Source organism: Muntiacus reevesi, chromosome 4 (assembly GCF_963930625.1).
Source record: "Muntiacus reevesi chromosome 4, mMunRee1.1, whole genome shotgun sequence".
NCBI lineage: Eukaryota > Metazoa > Chordata > Mammalia > Artiodactyla > Cervidae > Muntiacus > Muntiacus reevesi.
This window is the reverse complement of record NC_089252.1, coordinates 41100769-41119037: the sequence shown is the minus strand read 5'-3', so window position 1 is coordinate 41119037 and position 18269 is coordinate 41100769. Positions and strand designations below refer to the sequence as shown.

Below are 18269 nucleotides of genomic sequence, written 5' to 3'. Positions count from 1 at the left end.
CCAGCCCTTTATCAGGTACGTGACTTACAAATATATTCTCCCGTTCAGTAGGTCATCTTCCTTTGTTGATGATTTTTTTTTTTTTTTTTGACTATGCAGAAGTTTTTTAGTTTGATGTCCCACCTGTTTTTTTTTTTTTTTTTTTTTTTTCACTTGTTTGTTTTTTATCTTGTTGCTTGTGCTTTAGGTGTGACTCCCTGTCTTCCTTCATGGGCACCAAGGCTGCAACTGTGTCAGAACATTTGGAATTAGTGGAATCTCCTTTACTCATTCATCTGTTAGGTGAATGTCTATTGAACACTTACGTGCCAGGTGCTGTACTATCCATGTTCAGTGACAGGGAGACCTGGTTTGGTCTACTGCAGTCTTGTGGGAAGGTCAACAATACACATGTAAGTAAGGAAATAAGCATGCAGTTAAGACTAGTGGTGAGCACTATGGCGGAAATGAACAGGGACCTGCTTAGATGTGAAGAAACGGCTTTGGGAAAGCAGAGATATCGTACAGCAACTTGGGGTCCTTGCTCTGCTGTACTCTTTGGATAAGGATGTGGCCTTACCAGAAGTTTGGCTCTGAGACACACAGAGTCCAACATTTGAAGGTGTTGGGTTAAACTGCAGGGTGTTGCTTCCCAGCATATATTCTCACAGACTGTCCATGCAGGCCACAGTTTGGAAAGGGCAGAGCCAAGGCAAGGGTCAAACTTCCCAGGTCTGGTGAGACCCCACCCCATGGTCTCCATCCCTCTGAGATGTCTGGAGGCCCAGGGAAGCTGCTCTGAAATAAGTTTTATCAACCACTGTCTTGTGTGGTCACCTGCTTGTGATAAACATTTATCTTCATTAAATCAAGAATGTAATATAACTGGTAGCTCTTTGGATGGGACTTTTCCCAATATTCTCAGCCCATCTGACACGCTGTAGCATCCCACAAATGGCATGGACACGAAAACCCCTCCACCGTATGGAACGTGGGCAGAGAGTCAGGAAACCAAGGAGACATGACAGCATGTGGCCGAGGACGTGGGCAGTTGATGGCTTGCCCCCACCCCATCCCAGGACTTCTGACCGTCTGGTGCCCAGGAAGGAAGCTGAGACAACAGAGCTTGGTGTGTGTTTCTCTTTTGCAGCCTCTAAACCAGAATTCCCCAGGGAAGAAGGTCCTGGGAAATGTGTTCTCTGTCTCAGAGCGGAGTGGTGGCACCATGTCACAGCGGGCAGCCGAACCCAGCCTTGGGGTTGGCATCCAGCATGCACTCACTTCAGAGCAATAGGAAGTAAAGACTTCAGCACACACACATATCAGATAATCACAGTGTACACAAACTGTGCTCAGTTCCTCAGTCGTGTCCAATTCTTTTTCAACCCCATGGACTGTAGCCTGTCAGGCTCCCCAGTCCATGAAGTTGTCTAGGCAAGAATAAGGGAGGGGGTTGCCATTACCTCCTCCAGGGGATCTTGCCAACCCAGGGATTGAACCCACATCCCTTCTGTCTCCTGCATTGGCGGGCAGATACTTTGCCTTTAGTACTACCGGGGATCCAATACATACAGATAGTCACAGTGTACACTTTAATATCTTACAATTTTGTCAAGTATATCTCAGTAAAGCTACCAAAAAAAGTAAAGATGAAGACAAGTTGGAAGCGCCAATATTAACTACTCTCTACCCAGAGGAAAAAGCTGGTCACATTTGGCTGCAGGAATGTTCAAGGTGGGCCTGACAAAGTGGAACCATTTGAGTCACTGAAAGACGGATGATGTTCATCAAGGGTAAAGCATGTACAGTATTGGGAAGATGAAAAGTTTTGGAGATGGTGGTAGTTGCATGACAGCATGAATTGTGCTTAATGTCACAGAACCAAGCAGATGAAAATTGTCAGTTTTAAATATTTTTAGCACAATTATGTGTGTGTGTGTTGTGGAAAAGTTCTTCCTTTTTATTCATCTCTGAAATAGGAGGAATAGTACCTATGCTTCAGAGAGCCATTAAAAGGGGTGATTAAGAGGTTGCAGCTAAGATGCTCAGCTCTTAAATAGTTACTGATTTCAGTGTTCCTTTACATGCATGCATGTGTGCTAAGTTGCCTAAGTTGTGTCCAACTCCTTGCAACCCCATGGACTATAGCCCACCAGGCTGCTCTGTCCATGGGATTCTCCAGGGAAGAATATTGGAGTGGGTTGCCATGCCTATCTACAGAGATCTTCCCAAGCCAGGGATTGAACCTGTGTCTCTCATGTCTCCTGCATTGGTAGGAGGGTTCTTTACCACAACTGCCATCTGGGAAGTCGGTTATCTAAACAGTGTGTTACTTATATTGTAATAAAAAATGCACTAGGCATCAGTCGGATGGTCAAGGTCAGTGTCAGCAGTGATAAGCTGTGTCGGTGGTATGCACTCTTGGCATCATATGGTGAGAAGACTTTACTTCTGTGGTCCTCATCCCAGAACACATAAGGCCAGTCTGCTCAAGAGGAAAATATCAAGACAAATCCCAGCCGAGGGTATACCAAACCCACCCTCCTCAAAACTGTGAAGTCATCAAAAACGTCTGAGAAATTGTCACAGGCCTGAGGAGCCCAAGGACTCCTGGTGACTAAAAATAGTATGTCCTGATGAGATCCTGGAACAGAAAAAGGACATTGGGTGAAAATAAAGGAAAATGAACAGTGTGAACTTTAAGTAATAAGAATATTTTAATATTGGTTCATTAATTGTGACAAATGTATCTACTATTCTAATGTGTTATTAGAGAAACGGTGTGGGGTGTATGGGGACTCTTGTTCAGTTGCTAAGTTGTGTCCGACACTTTGCAACTCCATGGACTGCAGCACACCAGGCTTCCCTGTCCTTCACCATCTCCCTGACTTTGCTCAAACTCATGTCCATTGAGTTAGTGTTGCAATCCAACCATCTCTGTCGTCCCCTTCTCCTGCCCTCAGTCTTTCCCAGCATCAGTGTCTTTTCCAATAAGTCGGCTCTTTGCATGAGGAGGCCAAAGTGTTGGAACTTCAGCTTCAGCATCAGTCCTTTCAATGAATATTCACGGTTGATTTCCTTTAGGATTGACTAGTTTGATCTTGCTATCCAAGGGACTCTCAAGAGTCTTATCCAGCACCATAATTTGAAAGCATCAATTCTTTGGTGCTCAACCTTCTTTATGGTCCAACTCTCACACCCATAACCTGACTACTGGAGAAACCATAGCTGTGACTAGACGGACCTTTGTTGGCCAAGTGATGTCTCTGCTTTTTAATACTTTGTGTAGGTTCGTCATTGCTTTCCTTCCAAGGAGCAAGCTCTTTTAATTTCATGGCTGCAGTCACTGTCCACAGTGATTTTAGAGCCCAAGAAATTAAAATCTGCTGCTATGTCCGCTTTTTCCGGGTCTATTTGCTATGAAGAGGTGGGACCGGATGTCATGATCTTAGCTTTCTGAATGTTGAGTTTTAAGCCAGCTTTTTCACTCTCCTCTTTCACCCTTATCACCCTGTTACCATTACTGACTCAAAGTTTTCTTTTATTTCTGAAGTCATTCTGAGCTCTTCTCCGCGGTCACGCACTCACAATCCAGAGCCGAAATGCAGTCCACCACACGGGGTCGCTGTCGAGTCCGGGGTGGGGGCGGGGGGGGGTCGGTCACTCTCCTGGAATTCCCTTCCTGGCGCGGAAGAGCCCCTTCCCTGTGCATGCACACTGGCTTTCCTGCCTCTTAGGGCACGAGGCAAGTGGGTGCAGCCTGGCAACCGCTCTCTGCACATTTTCCTCCCCCAGCTTGTTCGTGGATGACACCAGGCATCCTTCACGTGGACCGAACACAAGAGATGGCGGGGTGGGGGTGCCGCGCTGTGTTGGTCGTCACTGGTGACTGAAGGCTCTCGGCCCCCAGGCCCACCGGCCCGAGGCCAGGCAGCCCTTCTCGCCTCCGCAGATCCATCTCCCTGCAGGAGGAGGGGGGCCCCCGGAAGAGCTCAGGGAGGAAGGCCATGGCCTGAGGCCGGCCCAGGGTGCCTGGAGTGGAGGCTGGACCAGGAGACGCTCTTGGGCGCAGCCAGACAGGGCTCGACCTGCAGCTGGTGGCGTGAAAAGCAACGCCTCCGGATCCCCCAGAGCTTCACATTTACCCCGAAATCCGCTGCCAGCACCCCTGGAGAAGGCGACAGCAGGTCGGGGTCAGCAGGTGATGGACACAGAGGTCCGGGGAGGAGGAAGACATATGCCGGCGTGGAGACGGAGCCTCCGAGGCCGCCACGGTCTTCGCCTGTAAGTCCTGCCGAGGGTCTTACGTCCCCCTTTACCTGGTTCCTGGTCTGTCCTCTCGGGACCGCGGCGGTTGACAAGATTCTTTGTCCACTTGACTCCTCGGAGCTTTCAAATGGTCGGTTTTAACCTTTTTTAAACCTCATCAATTGGCTCTTTAATTATATTCGCTTGGGTTCAAGTCCAGAACAATTTCCAACAGGTGCAGTCATCGCTAGGTTGTCCTTGGGTCGGTCCGGGCCCAGAACAGGTGCGGACTCTGCCACACACCTTTTGCAATGGCTGTCCTCTGTGTCCTTCAAGGACGCGGTCAGCAAAAAGCAGTTCTAGGAGGAAGTGTCCTTAAAGGCCTGCTGATGTTTCCTGTCTCTTGAAAAGGCGCTTCTCAGTTTTGAGTAGTCCTGACCACATTCTGATATGCTGTGTGGCCTTGGCTGCCGCCGGGCACAGTTCCCAGAATCAGCTGGATGTGACAGCCGCGGCAGAGAGATGACTGAATGGGATTCTAATTACTTATCTCCCAGACATGCCGTGATTTAGTTTTATAAGCAAGCAACCAAAAATCCTTCACAGTGTAGTTCCAGGGAGAAATAATAGAAAGTATGAGTGGCTGGAAAATACGCTGTCTTAATGTCAAACCGGTTTTATGAACAGTTGAAAGCCAGTATTTGGCTGAGAGAATGACAGGACCGTCTCCATCCTTCTGTTCACTCCTCTAAGAGCAGAGTCAAGGTCTGGGACTGTTCAGTTGTGTGCATGTCTTTCCCTGGTGTTTTATGCTTCATTCATTCAATAGCAGGTGCTATTCTGGGGCCTGTCACACACCCAGAAAGCAGCAGAGTTAAGTCCTGAGGTGATGCCCACCCTGTAGGTGGTTCAGCAGTATCACAGCGAGACCCTCAGTTCAGGGCCTGAATGTGGGCAGTGGTCAGCAAACACCAGGGACCACAACACAGTGCTCAGAGCCTTTGGGAAGCTCTGAGTGGTGGGTGTACCCTTAAGTCAGACAGTGTGGGCCTGGCTCTGTGTCTGGGTGTGGTAGGAAGTCAGTGAGGGCCAGGTCTGCATGGACTTCGACCATCTGGCAGAGGTGGGGGGTGGGCTGGGAGCAGACAGGGGCCTGGGGACGCACTTAGGGAGGCACCTGAGATGTTTAGCCTGAGAGCAGGGTTGGGGTTGTGAACAGCGAGCTGACTGGTGACTGCACCCCGACCAACCTCCTTTTCCCGTTGTGCCCCCCTTCCTTGCCAGACGTACTGAGTACCTTTTTACTGTGCTTCCTGTTCGTCCAGAATGTTAGCTCCCAACAGGGCAGGGATCTGCAGTGCTGAAACTGTGCCTGGCTTGTAGTAGGTGTTCATTTTACCAAAGGTAGTAAGAAAATTTGTGATTATGTTACAACTTTTTCCTGAGCTGCGACATCAAGTCCAGAACTGTCCCCTAAATTGTTATTGGGCTGTGCTGTGCTTATTGCCCAGTGGTGTCCGACTCTTTGGGACCCCCTGGACTGTAGCCTGCCAGGCTCCTCTGTCCATGGGATTTTCCAGGCAAGAATACTGGAGTGAGTTGCCATTTCCTCCTCCAGGAGATCTTCCCGACCCAGGGACCAAACACAAGTCTCTCTTTCTCTCTCTCTCTCTCTTTTTTAAAGTTTATTTTAATTGGAGGATAATTACTTTATAATATTGTGATGGCTTTTGCCATACATCGACATGAATCAGCCATGGGTGCACGTGTCCCCCCATCCTTGCGTCTCCTGCATGACAGGTGAATTCTTTACCTTGCAGTTGTCATCTGGGAAGCCCATTTCAAAATGAGTTTATGTTAACTGTAGAAAACTTAGACTTTTTATAGTTGAAACAACTAAATAAAGTAAAAAATCACCCAAATATACCTGCTACTAACATTTTGGCTGCCCCACATTTTTCCAGCCCCCAAATTGAGACTCTGATAGTGTTTTGTAGCCCCCCCCCCCTTTTTTTTCTCTTAACCTCTTAGTTATTGTGCAGATCGACCACAATCATGAGCATAGAAACCCTGCATCAGCATAGTGGGCTGACCAAGTTGGCACATCCAGTCAGCTCTTCATTGAGAACGGCTGTGAAATTAAAATGTGTATGCCACTCACATAAAATATGGTTGAAATACTCATATATAGAATTTGCCATCTTGGGAAAAAAAAAGTATTTTCAGAGTATCTAAAAGTAAATAGTCTCTATTCAATAATACTAATCTATTTATAAGTTTAAATGGAATTACTGCCAGATGAAATATATGTTTTATCTTCACTTCTTGTATTGTTTTATATGATTTATCTTCCTCTCAAAAAAAAAAAACATAATTTTTTTTTAACCAACAGTAAGGGTTTTTTTCCCATAAGTGTACTCAATAGCAGTAGCCTTTAAAAACGACATAATTTCAAGGTCAAAGAAAATGAAACAAGCAAACCAACAAGAAAGTTGAAGGGAGAAAATAAGATTTAAAATTTTAATTCAGTTAGAAACTAGTCAGTAGAAATAAATGTTTATAAATTCTTATACATTCTGCATTGTATAAATGACATCCTAGACAGATTTTTTCTTAAACATACATTGATTTTTGCAAAGAAAAAGTAATATAACTTACATATTAAAAGAGAAACAGTTCCCTCTACTGGATGTTTTAATAGAAAGCTGGACACGCTGAATTCTTGCATCACAGGATTGCACAGGAAGGTCTAAGGGGGTGCGACAAGGTGGAAACGATGGTCTCTGCGGGGCAGTGTCGGGTGGGCATGGCAGGAAGAAGCTGACAGAGTACTTCACACATTTGTGTTGTTTCAATTTTTTGGTTGCATTGGGTTTTCGTTGCTGTACGTGGGCTTTCCCTAGTTTCAGCCAGCAGGGGCGTCTCTTTGCTGTGGTGCACGGCTTCTCTAGCAGAGCACAGGTTATAGGCAAAGGGGCTTCAGTAGTTGAAGTGTGTGGACTCTTGGGTGTGCAGGCTCAATAGTTGTGGCACAGGGGCCTAGTTGCTCCATTCTATGTGGAATCTTCCTGGAGTAGGGATTGAACCCTTGTCCTTTGTTTTGGCAGGTGGATTCTTATTCACTGTTCCTCCAGGGAAATCCTGTTCAAATGTTTTACAGTGAAAGTGTATTCATCACTTTGCATCAGGTGGCCAAAGTATTGGAGTTTCATTCCATATTAGTCAGAAAAGATACTTGGTATGATTTCAGTGTGGTTTGTTAGCTTTCTTTTTTGTGGCCTAACATGTGATCTATCATGGAGAACATTCCATGTACACTTGAGAACATGTGTTCTGTTCTGTTGTGTGGAGTGTTCTGCATGTGTTAGGTCCAATCGGTCTAGTGTTTTCAAGTCCTGTTTCCTTACCGGTCTTGTATCTGGTTGTTCTACCCATTACTGAAAATGGGTTATTGAATGTGTCATGGTCTATTTCTCTCTTCAGTTTTGCCAATGTTTGCTTTGTATATTTGGGTGCTCTGATGCTAGGAGCCTATATATTAATAATTGTTATATCTTCCTTGTATATTGAAACTTTTATCTTATAAAATGTCCTTTTCTCTAGTTGAGTTTTTGACTTGTCTAAAACAGACAAGTTTTGTCTGATATTAGTGTAGCCACCCTGCTGTCTTTCAGTTATCATTTGTGTGGAATATCCTTTCCCTACCCTAACCTATAGTAGTTTCCAAAAAGGGAACATATCAGATTGTAGAGCCCAGAGTAACTTATCAGAAATAAATCATTTACTGAATGCTGTGGAGTAGGGTGGGGCTTTCCTGGTGGCTCAGCGGTAAAGAATCCGCCTGCAATGCAGTAACCTCGGAGACTTGAGTTTGATCCCTGGGTTGGAAGATCCCCTGGGTGGCAGGAAATGGCAACTCACTGCGGTATTCTTGCCTGGAAAATCCATGGACAGAGGAAACTGGCAGGCTATACAGTACATGGGGTTGCAAAGGAGTCAGACACGACTGAGTAGGGTGTGCCCCTTAACATCATAAGCCCTTGTTTTACAGATTAGAAAGCCAAGACATGGAGGTAATGTGACAAAATAGCAGGTAAAAAGGGACTGATATGTATTAGGCATGCAAAAATGAAAACCTTTTCTTTCATACTAAAATTCTTTGAGATGGGGGCAATTATTCTGGATGGGAGAAGAAGCCATGAGCCAAAGAACACGGAAACTTCTAGGAGCTGGAAAGGGGTTGGAAATTATTCTCTCCAAGACCCTCCAGAGGAAACACAGCACTGCCAGCACTGTTACTGGCCCAGGGAGACCTGAACTTCTGACATCCACAATTTTAAGATAATAGACTTATTTTGTCTTAAGTTACCCAGTTTATGGTAATTTGTTACAGCAGACATAGGAAACTAATATAGAAGTCTGAGTAAAAAAAAATACATAAAAGAACACATTTCAGACAAAATTACTTAGAAAACAATTTATTGCACAAAATTTACATTTGTTGTAGATGATGGAAAACATGGTAAAAACAACCTTGTGTTAATCCATTTTTCCTGGAGATTTTTCTGTGGAAAGTAAAGATTTCCTAATACATTCTTTTTATATAGTTGTTTACCAGTTGTGCTGGTAGTGTGTCTTGGGAAGTAAGGTATAAAATTGAAACAGATCAGAAGAGCGCAGGGGGAAGACCACTGCCAAAGAGTAACCTCCAGGAACTTGGCATTTTCCAGGGCAGGGAAGATGCTGTGGGGTCCTCACACTGCAAGTGAAGAACAGAGTATCTGAGTCCTTCAGCTTTACTTCTCCCTCTCCCTTTAACACACACTACAAAACTCTCTCGTTTGTTCCTTTTGGTTTTGACACTTCTAGCTTTTATTGTAAGGAAAAAAACAAAGTCATAAATGTCTGTCTTTATATCAGCTGAAGATAATTCCCTCAAATTCCAAATCATAAAGATATGCCAGAATGGGTGTGAATGGAGTCCACAGAGCAAAATCAAGTTCAAAAGAAATAGGGGTTACGAAAAAAAAAATCAGTGTTGCATGATTTGCATCAGTTTGTTCAGTGAAAAGGCATGAATTAAAAAGACAGTCACCTGCTATATAAAGCAGTCTTTGTTTACTTCTGTTATGCCTAAAGGCTGATTTCCCTTGTGTAATGCTCTTATTTTGTGATAGAGAATGTATTTTAAAATTATAATGCATGTCCAATAGCTACAGTGTTGCTCCCTAGCTGTACGTTTTACTTAAAAAAGAAAGAAAAATCCTGAATTTCGAAGAGGACTTGTTTATCTTTATAAACAAGTTGCTATAATTAATGCAACACTAAGGATGAATACAATGAAGTACTTAACATTTTCATTTTTTAAAAAAATCAGTCTTAATGGTTAGCTGCTTTCTTTTCAAAAGTTCAACCTAAATTTTATACAAAGATGTCTATATTTAATAAAAAATTTCATTTATGTGGTCTACTTACATAGTATGTAAAAATGCAAGTTTATGAATACCTAACCAGAGCAATCAGGCTTAAGCTTTAGTAAAACTTACATGGGGTTTGATTATCTGAAGCCATTCATTAAGATATTCAACCAGACCCAGAGCATCTGGGATATTGTCTCCCTCTGAAACGAACTTCAGCAGAATCGCAATTGGGATTTCTTTAGAACAGCTGCAACAAGTGAAAAGAACAATCAGGTATTCTTCCTGCTTCCCGATGGCAGTTCCACTGTGCCCGTGTTCATACAGAGATGATCAACCAGATCGTATTCGAGGGGATGCCACACCTTCTACATGTGGGGACAGAACTAGGAGCCATGTAACACTTTCCCTGGGCACATGCACCTTCCTGCCTCACAGCAAGATTTGTGTGAGAAAACCAAAAGAACGTCAGTTTTGTGATAGACGTCTTTAAACAGCATAAACTCTACAGCTGCAGTATCCTGCAGATGCAAGTATTTACTTCAACTATATTTTAAAGACAAAGGGAAGAAAGCAGACCAAAAAATTAGTCATGGTAGTTACTTCTGGGCGACAGAGCTGAGTATTTTAAATATTGTTTGGACAGTTCTACATTTTCCAAACGTTCCATGAGGAGTGTGTTTCTCTCAGCACTTAATTTAGTGCCACTAACTTTGTGAATAGAGTCATAAAGCTGCCCAGGGACTGCTCTCTGGCCTCGTGGTTTCACCCTGCACTTGTGCACTCAGGGCTGGGAGGCTCAGGCAGCCTCTCTAGTGGCACTAGAGAAAGTGCTGAGAGAAACCTCTTCCGCGGTTGCCACCCCTCTGGTTCTCTGCCGCCTCCTCTCCAGCCGTGTCAGCTCCTGAACTCGGTTCAGCCCCCTGAACTGTGAGCAAACACATTCCTGTTGTTTCAGCTCCGCAGTCTATGACCTGACAGCAGTGTAGGCATAGATGACGTGGCCTGAACAGAGCAAGACAACAGTTCAAAGCTGGTGGTCTGCAGAGCAGGTGGGAGTGACTAGGTAGCCAGGGCTTCGGGGCTGTGGTGTGAGAGGAGGTGAAATAATATACTATAGGTGTAAGCCAGACAGGAAAGATGGGAGACAGACTAGGCAAAAAGAAACATTGGAGGAAATGATGGTTCTAATAAGAGATACACTTTCAGGTATAAGAAAGGAGTTATTACTTAATGAGTGCAGATCTATTTAGAATGATGGCAAAATCCTGAAGGTGGACGGTGCTGATGGGTACACAACACAGTGAATGTAGTGAATGCCACTTAACTGTACACTTAAAAATGGTTTATTTAATACTATGTATATCTTACCACCACCACCACACAAAGAACTGACTATAGAGGTTGCAGAGAATAAGTGTTAGGACCCCTAACATGCTACACACAATAAAGCATTAAATATGGCTTCTCAGGAACGAATTCTATAACCACATTTCAGTCTTTCCCTTGAAAGTAATTCAGCACCTATTTAATGAGGGCATTTTCAGAGTTTCAGCAAGTAATCCAAACACTCCCAGGTATCCTGCTTTCATTTTCAAATCATGTGGGGAGCAAAGACACAGGCAGACACATTCACCCTCAGGGACAAAGACACAGGCAGACACGCTCACCCTTCGTCATAGAGCATCTTTGTGATCCCTCCTCCAGGGACACGGACACAAAACTCAGAATCGTCTATTTCAGGAATGCATGGGGTTTTTTCCATTTCTTCCCAGTTGAGGCTCTGTATTTTATTCTGAACACTTTTTTGCATGGAAGGTGTAAGAAGGTACCTGAAGGGGGTACTGGAAAGAAACAATCATATCATTAACTAAACACTCACAATATGAACATTAAGACAAATAAGAGCTCTTTCAGCAAAAATTATCTTGTTTTCCATATATTTTGTTGCACAAGGCAAAATACAAGTTCTGACAATTTATGGAAGAGTAATGTAAAGTGATTGCTCTGACTTGCTATTCACATACTTAGGAGACTGTGTTGGGGACAGGAAAACAACCGAAGGCAAGGCCAGCATGAAGACCCCATTGCCACGCCCCGGCGAGGCCTCTTACAAGGGCCTCAGAAATGGTGTCTATTGTGACAGTCTCAGAAACTAACTCGTTTTGAGAGGTTACTCTTCGCTGATATTTCTTCATCATGATTTTACAGGTGTGCAAATGACAATGCAATAAATAGTATGGATTTCTAACTCTTGAATACTTTATCTTCTATTAAGAATTCAATCTGACATGCCTGGAAAGTGTACTTAAAGGCAGCTGGAGTTCTGCAAATACAAGTGGTTAAATACATGGAAATAAACAGAAACACTGATCCAGTCTTCGAAAGACAGTCAACTGATAAACTTCAGGCACCCCTTCTCCTTTCTCTCCATCAGCTGAGCGCTGAGGTGCCGTGGGCTCATGACACACACAGCGGAGTGCAGCCCCAGAAGCACCCCACTGCTACCCCAGACCCCCGTGCTGCAGCCCTGGGAACACCAAAGGCCCCCAACGCCACTCCCCCTATCTCCCTACAATCTTCACCTCCTTCTTTCTAAATTCCAGGGAGAAAAGGAAAGGATGCCGTTAAAATTTTGTTTTAACCTTTTAGTAAAGAAATCATCCTAATAACTGTACACATCTTAACAAAAATACTTGTCCAGAGACACAGACCTACCTGCGCAGCTGGAGGTCATTACGGTGATACGAGTGGCTGCTAGAAAGAACCACCACTTTGGCACAGCCGCTGCATTTCACCCAGGAAAGCAGTTTTTCACAGAATGACTTTGATTTATACTTTGTATACCATGGAAAGAGTACAATGAAAATACAAAGTTAGATCTCAGATTGTAACAAGAGTAGTCTACATAGTATTTCATCAGTCTTTGTGATGATACTATTAACAGTTTATGTATGCTAAACTTATAGTTAGTTTGAGATCCACTTATTGTCCTTACACTGAAGGTGAAAGATAAGGAACAATAACTATAAATTTCTGCCCCAAATCTGATGGGGGCAACAGTTAGGTAAGCCAGAAGGCGAAATGCCTGTCTGGGTCCCTCAGCACAGCTGGTGCTGTGAATCATAGGAGGAAGTCAGCTCCATGCTGAACACCAGCTAAAAAGGTCTGACAGCTGAGGCAATATTCGAACCTTGCCTGGATCCAGAACTGATGGGTGTGTGGGGAGCAGCTGGGGAAATCTGAGTATTCTCTAATGCTGATCTCCTAGGTGTGTGGTGTGCTGTAGTTGTGAAGGAGACTCTCCTTCCTGTAAGACATGTGCTACGTGATGCTGGAAACAGCCTGCTTTGGACTGTTTGGCAGAAGGAAACTGTGTGCACCTGCACACAGAGGATCAATCAGGTATGGCAAGAGGTGAACAGGTGATTGACCTGGGATGTTGACCTTTCACTCTACTTTTAATGGATGAAACAAAATTTAAATAGCTCCAGGTGTCTAGTGGCTGCCAGGTCAGTGTGGACACATTCCTACCAGACAGTGGTGAGGGCTATGAACTTGCTTGGAGACAGGAAGCTACTAGAGGATCTGACTGAGGTTTCCAGGACCTGGGGTGGAACAGCCTGTGGGGTGGGTGGTGCAGAAGCAGAATTAGGGGCATGAGAGAGGACAGGGGCTGGACCAGAGTGGTGACAGCGGAAGGGGAGAGAAGCTGGATTCAAGAGTGTATATTCAGATATATATAATTTTTATGCAGATGCCACGGGTTTGAAATGTAATGCAGATAGAATAAACCTGTTAATATTCATATGCTTAAATTTTTTCACCCATGGCACCTGAATCAGGAATATATAGGACCCAAACTATATGTCCCAATATATTCAGGAAATAATAGTGACAACTCTGAAATTTTATGAGTATTTCTCTATAAACTCAGACTGCTTAACTGTATAAAGAAAGAAAATGATTTTTGAATCTTAATAATGAGTCAGTATTTTTTCATTATACTGTACTTTAATAAACTAAGACAAAGGCAATATACTAACCTTAATAAAAATGGATCTTAACTGAAGAGCCACTAGTTTCTTTGAAGGCAATGCATACACTGCAAGTATAAGAGAATGAAATCACATGATAGTTAAAATTAAGGAGTCATACATGAGAAATTAATAACAAAACTGAACTAAGAAAAATTCTGTATCTAAATGTTTTAAAAATATATTTATTTGGCTGCATCTGGTCTTAGTTGCAACACACTGCCTAATTGCCCCACTGCATGTGGGATCTTAAGCTCCCCAAACAGGGATTGAAATCTGTGCTCCCTGAATTGGAAGGTGGATTTTTAACCACTGGACCACCAGGGAAGTCCCAAAAGATTTTTGCCAATTAAAACACAGAACATATGCACTACATCATTTAGCTAAAACACTTTAAAAGTACCTCAGAATTCACCCATGGGCTTTATTCTATGGAATAGATTCATTGCTGAAATTTAACTATAAGAAAATTATTAAAAACTATTTCTCTTCTTTGATTGTAAACCTAGAGGATTCCCCTGATAACAAATGACCCCATTTTCAAGACCAGGTTTGCTTTCTGATACTGTTCCATCAGCAAGGGTGCTGACCACCAGGCATGTCTGGGACAAAGTGGGCTGGAGCTGGAAGCGCAGGAACCAGGGAAGTGGGCAGGCTGAGTTGATGTCCATGACACCTCACTTCTGCAGCAGAGCAGCACTCCTGCCCTCCACCAGAGTTTCACACACATCTTGTTTGTTGGTAAGATCCTGTCTCCCAGCGCCTTTCTCATGTGATGTAACATCACCTTTCACGTATTCTGGTCAAAAATATTTAGCTTCTAAATAATCAAGCCTTTAATCCTAAATCCAGTTTCAGAAAATACAGAGGCCAGAGGAACACCGTGGTTGGTCTGTACACTGTGAGCCCTGCTGCTGCTGCTGCTGCTAAGTCGCTTCAGTCGTGTCCGACTCTGTGCGATCCCACAGACAGCAGCCCACCAGGCTCCCCCGTCCCTGGGATTCTCGAGGTAAGAACACTGGAGTGGGTTGCAATTTCCTTCTCCAATGCATGCAAGTGAAAAGTGAAAGTGAAGCCGCTCAGTCGTGTCCGACTCGTGTCCGACTCTCAGTGACCCCATGGACTGCAGCCCACCAGGCTCCTCTGTCTATGGAATTTTCCAGGCAAGAGTACTGGAGTGGGGTGCCATTGCCTTTTCCGGTGAGCCCTGACTAACCCCAACTGACAGCCTAGCAGGGAACTGTGGAGATGGGTGGTGTGGGAAGGGCCTAGGCCTCCTGCAGTCAAGTGACTCGCCCCTCTGAGCCGGGTCAGTGTGCATTATGGTGAATGCTACCACTGTGTAACAGATGACTTCAGCCTGCATGGGACGCTGCACATTAAACACACGGGCCTGAATCCAGTGTTAGCAATGCTTACATGTGCCAGGAGGACAGAAAGTAAAACTGAGGATAACAGGGGGGAACCCCGTGTTAAAAATCAATCTATCCAAGGGTACAAATACAGGCATATCTCTCAAGGGGGCTGTAATCCAGAGTGTGTGCAGGAGAGGAGGGCACCACTGTGGATTCTAAAGAGCCACTCCAGGTGCCAACGGACACCCAGGGAGAATCTGGCTGCGACTTGACACAACTCTGCCTCATGGAAGGATATAACACACCTTCAGCATTTATACTGAGCTCCGCTGAATTCTCTTCTGCAGTTGCATATGGATTGTTTCCAACCATTGGCACAAGACAGTCAGTATAGAAGTAACCAATCTTATGCATATTCAGTGTGGAAATAATCAGATCTATTGCAAGCTGGCCAACATTTCCAACAGATACTGCTGGCTGAAACAGTAAAAAAAAAAAAAAAAAAAAAAAAAGTTCATTAAGTTATCCAAATCAGCAGCACTTTAAGGAGTTTAGACAGAAGACAACAGTCACAGCACAGGTACTAGACACCAGGTGCATCACACCTGGGTTCTGAGCCTTTCATTAGCTCCACCTGGAGAGTGAAGCTAAGTATGCAGTATACTGACTGCATACTTACTGAATACCTGCTATGTGTCAATCCCTGTTCTGGGCACTGAGGATGCAAAATAAACAAATGGATCAGAGTTCCTGCCCTTATGGAATTTCCATCTAGTGAGGGGGTGGTTTGCTGTGGCAAACAAAATAGATAGTAAAATACATAGTGGTAAGTACTATAGAAAACATTTAAGTCAGTAAGGGTGTATTTGTTTGTGGGTGACTGCAAGTTCAAAAGGGGTGGTCAAGGAAACAGTCACTTCAGGTGACCAGTAACTACAGCCCTGAAAGAGGTAAGGGAGACAGTCACACCAAGACTTGGGAAATGATGAGGTCAGGCAGTGGGCAAGCAGGTGCAGAGGCTGTGAGGTGTGAACAACAAAGTTCCTGGGTCTTCTTTCCGTTTGCTTCATTCGTGCCTAAAGGTTGGAGGGAGCTTCTTTTCATGCTGCGCACACACACACACATACACTCGCTCGCTCTCTTTCTCTCTCTCTCTCTCTCTCTCTCACACACACACACACACACACACTCTCTCTCTCTCCATGACTTCAAACAGCCAACTACCACATCTCTACCTACACCCCAAACACTCACCTGAACTCCACAGCCAAATGGCTATCTCCACACAGTTTTGTCAAAACCAACAGGTACAAAACAAAGCATCTGCCCAACCTGCTCCCTATTTTGCACTTTAGAAAACAGCAACAATTACTCACCCAGTTACCTAAACCAGGGACCTGCTTCCCTTCCCCTCAGCAGCCACAGCAGCAGAGGACTAATTTTCATTGATCCTGTCTCCAAAGTTTCTCTTCACTATACCTCCTCCCCTGCACTCTTCCAGCAATTGCTCATTTTTGGCCTCAATGGGTCCCTCAGAGCAGCCTCCCACTTTGTGTCCTCACATACCAATCCCCTGGTTACCTCCTTTAATTCCCTTTCCCTTTTTTGAAGATTCTGCTACTTTGGTTAGACCCTCACTCTCAGGTATCATTCGTTTCTTCCTCACTACTGGATTCTTCCCATCAGCATATTCACACCCTCTAAAATCTTTCCTTCTAAAAAACTCCCTTTTCACATGCTGTCACTTCTCAGTGTCCCTCCAGAGCCCAAATTCCTTACAGTCTGTCCACTAAGACACAAGCAGGAACTTTATCTCTGAATTCAGGAACAAAAGCACAAACATACACATCTCCTCCCATTTCTTCAATCCAATATGGCTTCCCTCTTCACCCTCAAGGGTACTGGCTAGTAACCTGTGGACATTATTTTCTATATGATGTTTTCTTTCTGCCAGGTATCTCCTGCAAAAATACTTTTTCCCTTTTGTGATTAACGAATATTTTTCAGGGAGACACTTTTATATGAAGTCAAATTTTCTTCCTCAGTACACTATATCATTCACTGACACTTCTTTTTTGCTTTGAGCTGCACCACAAGTAGGACCTTAGTGCCTTGACAAGGGATCAAACCCATGCCCCTTGTAGTGGAAGCGCAGAGTACTAGTTACTGGACCAGGAGGGAAGTCCCCACTGACATTTCTTGGGTTATGATAAAAATTGTCAATAAGTGTCTTTTCCATTACCATCGTCCTTTTAAAAATTGATACATAGTTGACATATATGTTAGTTTCAGGTGCACAACATTGTGATTCCCACATTTGTACACATTGCAATATGATTACGTCAATAGGTCTACTTCAAATTCATCACCACTCGGTCATAAAATTATTTTTTCTTGTGATTTGAACTTTTAAAGATCTACCCTGTTAACAACTTTCAAACATACAACACAATGTTAACTATAGTCATTACGTTTCAAATTACATTCCAGGACTTATTTTTGACTAGAAGTTTGTACTTTTTACCCCTTTCACCTATTTCATCCAATCTGTTCTATATATATATATATATATATATATATATTTTTTTTTTTTTTTTTTATTCCACATACAAAGCTTTTCTTAACAGGTCTTTGTATCCCTCCCCTTCCCAATAAATCCCAGGGTCTTTCTGTACCCTTTTCAACGTTCTAACTTTACTTGCGTGTGTTCCCAACTAGACTGCGAACTCCTTGAGGACAAGAACCTGGTCTTACTGTTACACTCTGAAACAGCATAACGCTCACTGAGACAATGAATGAATCGCGATAGAACCGCGTGCTGTCGGCAAGTCTTTACCAGCCCGTCTGCAGTTTCCTGAGTAAAGACAATCACTCCCAAGCTTAAGCACGGTACAGAGCTAGCTGAGAAACGATTTTCCAGGAAGAAAGATACAGCCAGTGGCCCGCACGGCACCAGCGGAGCGCAAGGTCACGTCCCCGCACCTTCCGCTCTGAGCCACCAGGACCCGGCCCCGCAGACTCGCGCGCGTCCGGGGGCCGCTCTGACGCCCGCCCCCTGCCCCGACTCACCATTAGGAGAGTGCACCCCGCGAGGTCGGGGACCGAGTCCCCGGAGGGGACGAACATGATTTCGCCGGCGGCAGGAAGAGCCAGCGGCCGGAAGTGCGGGTGGACGGCTCCTGGGGTCCTTCGAGGCCCCGGTCGCGGGGTCCTTAGGTGCCCGTCACACTGCC

The 18269-nt window shown here is 44.3% G+C and overlaps 1 protein-coding gene across 1 annotated transcript; it reads right to left on the bottom strand.

The window, feature by feature from the left end:
- Positions 1-8689: 8689 nt before the first annotated feature.
- PSMG2 (proteasome assembly chaperone 2) lies at positions 8690-18246 on the bottom strand. Its single transcript, XM_065932609.1, has 7 exons — positions 18106-18246; positions 15342-15513; positions 13691-13749; positions 12363-12481; positions 11315-11488; positions 9774-9894; positions 8690-8986 (listed from the first exon to the last, which is right to left on the bottom strand). The coding sequence occupies exons 1-7, from the start codon at positions 18160-18162 to the stop codon at positions 8894-8896; spliced, it is 795 nt and encodes a 264-aa protein (XP_065788681.1). The 5' UTR covers positions 18163-18246; the 3' UTR covers positions 8690-8893.
- Between the last annotated feature and the right edge of the window lie 23 nt (positions 18247-18269).

What these genes read in the sequence shown, in the direction of transcription:
- PSMG2 (XM_065932609.1), bottom strand. Translation starts at nt 18,162, where the DNA reads ATGTTCGTCCCCTCCGGGGACTCGGTCCCCGACCTCGCGGGGTGCACT. An exon ending in AATGACCTCCAGCTGCGCAG is followed by an intron (nt 11,489 to 12,362) that starts GTAGGTCTGTGT and finishes GTTTCTTTCCAG; the next exon opens with TACCCCCTTCAGGTACCTTC. An exon ending in TTCAGATAATCAAACCCCAT is followed by an intron (nt 8,987 to 9,773) that starts GTAAGTTTTACT and finishes CTTCACTTGCAG; the next exon opens with TGTGAGGACCCCACAGCATC.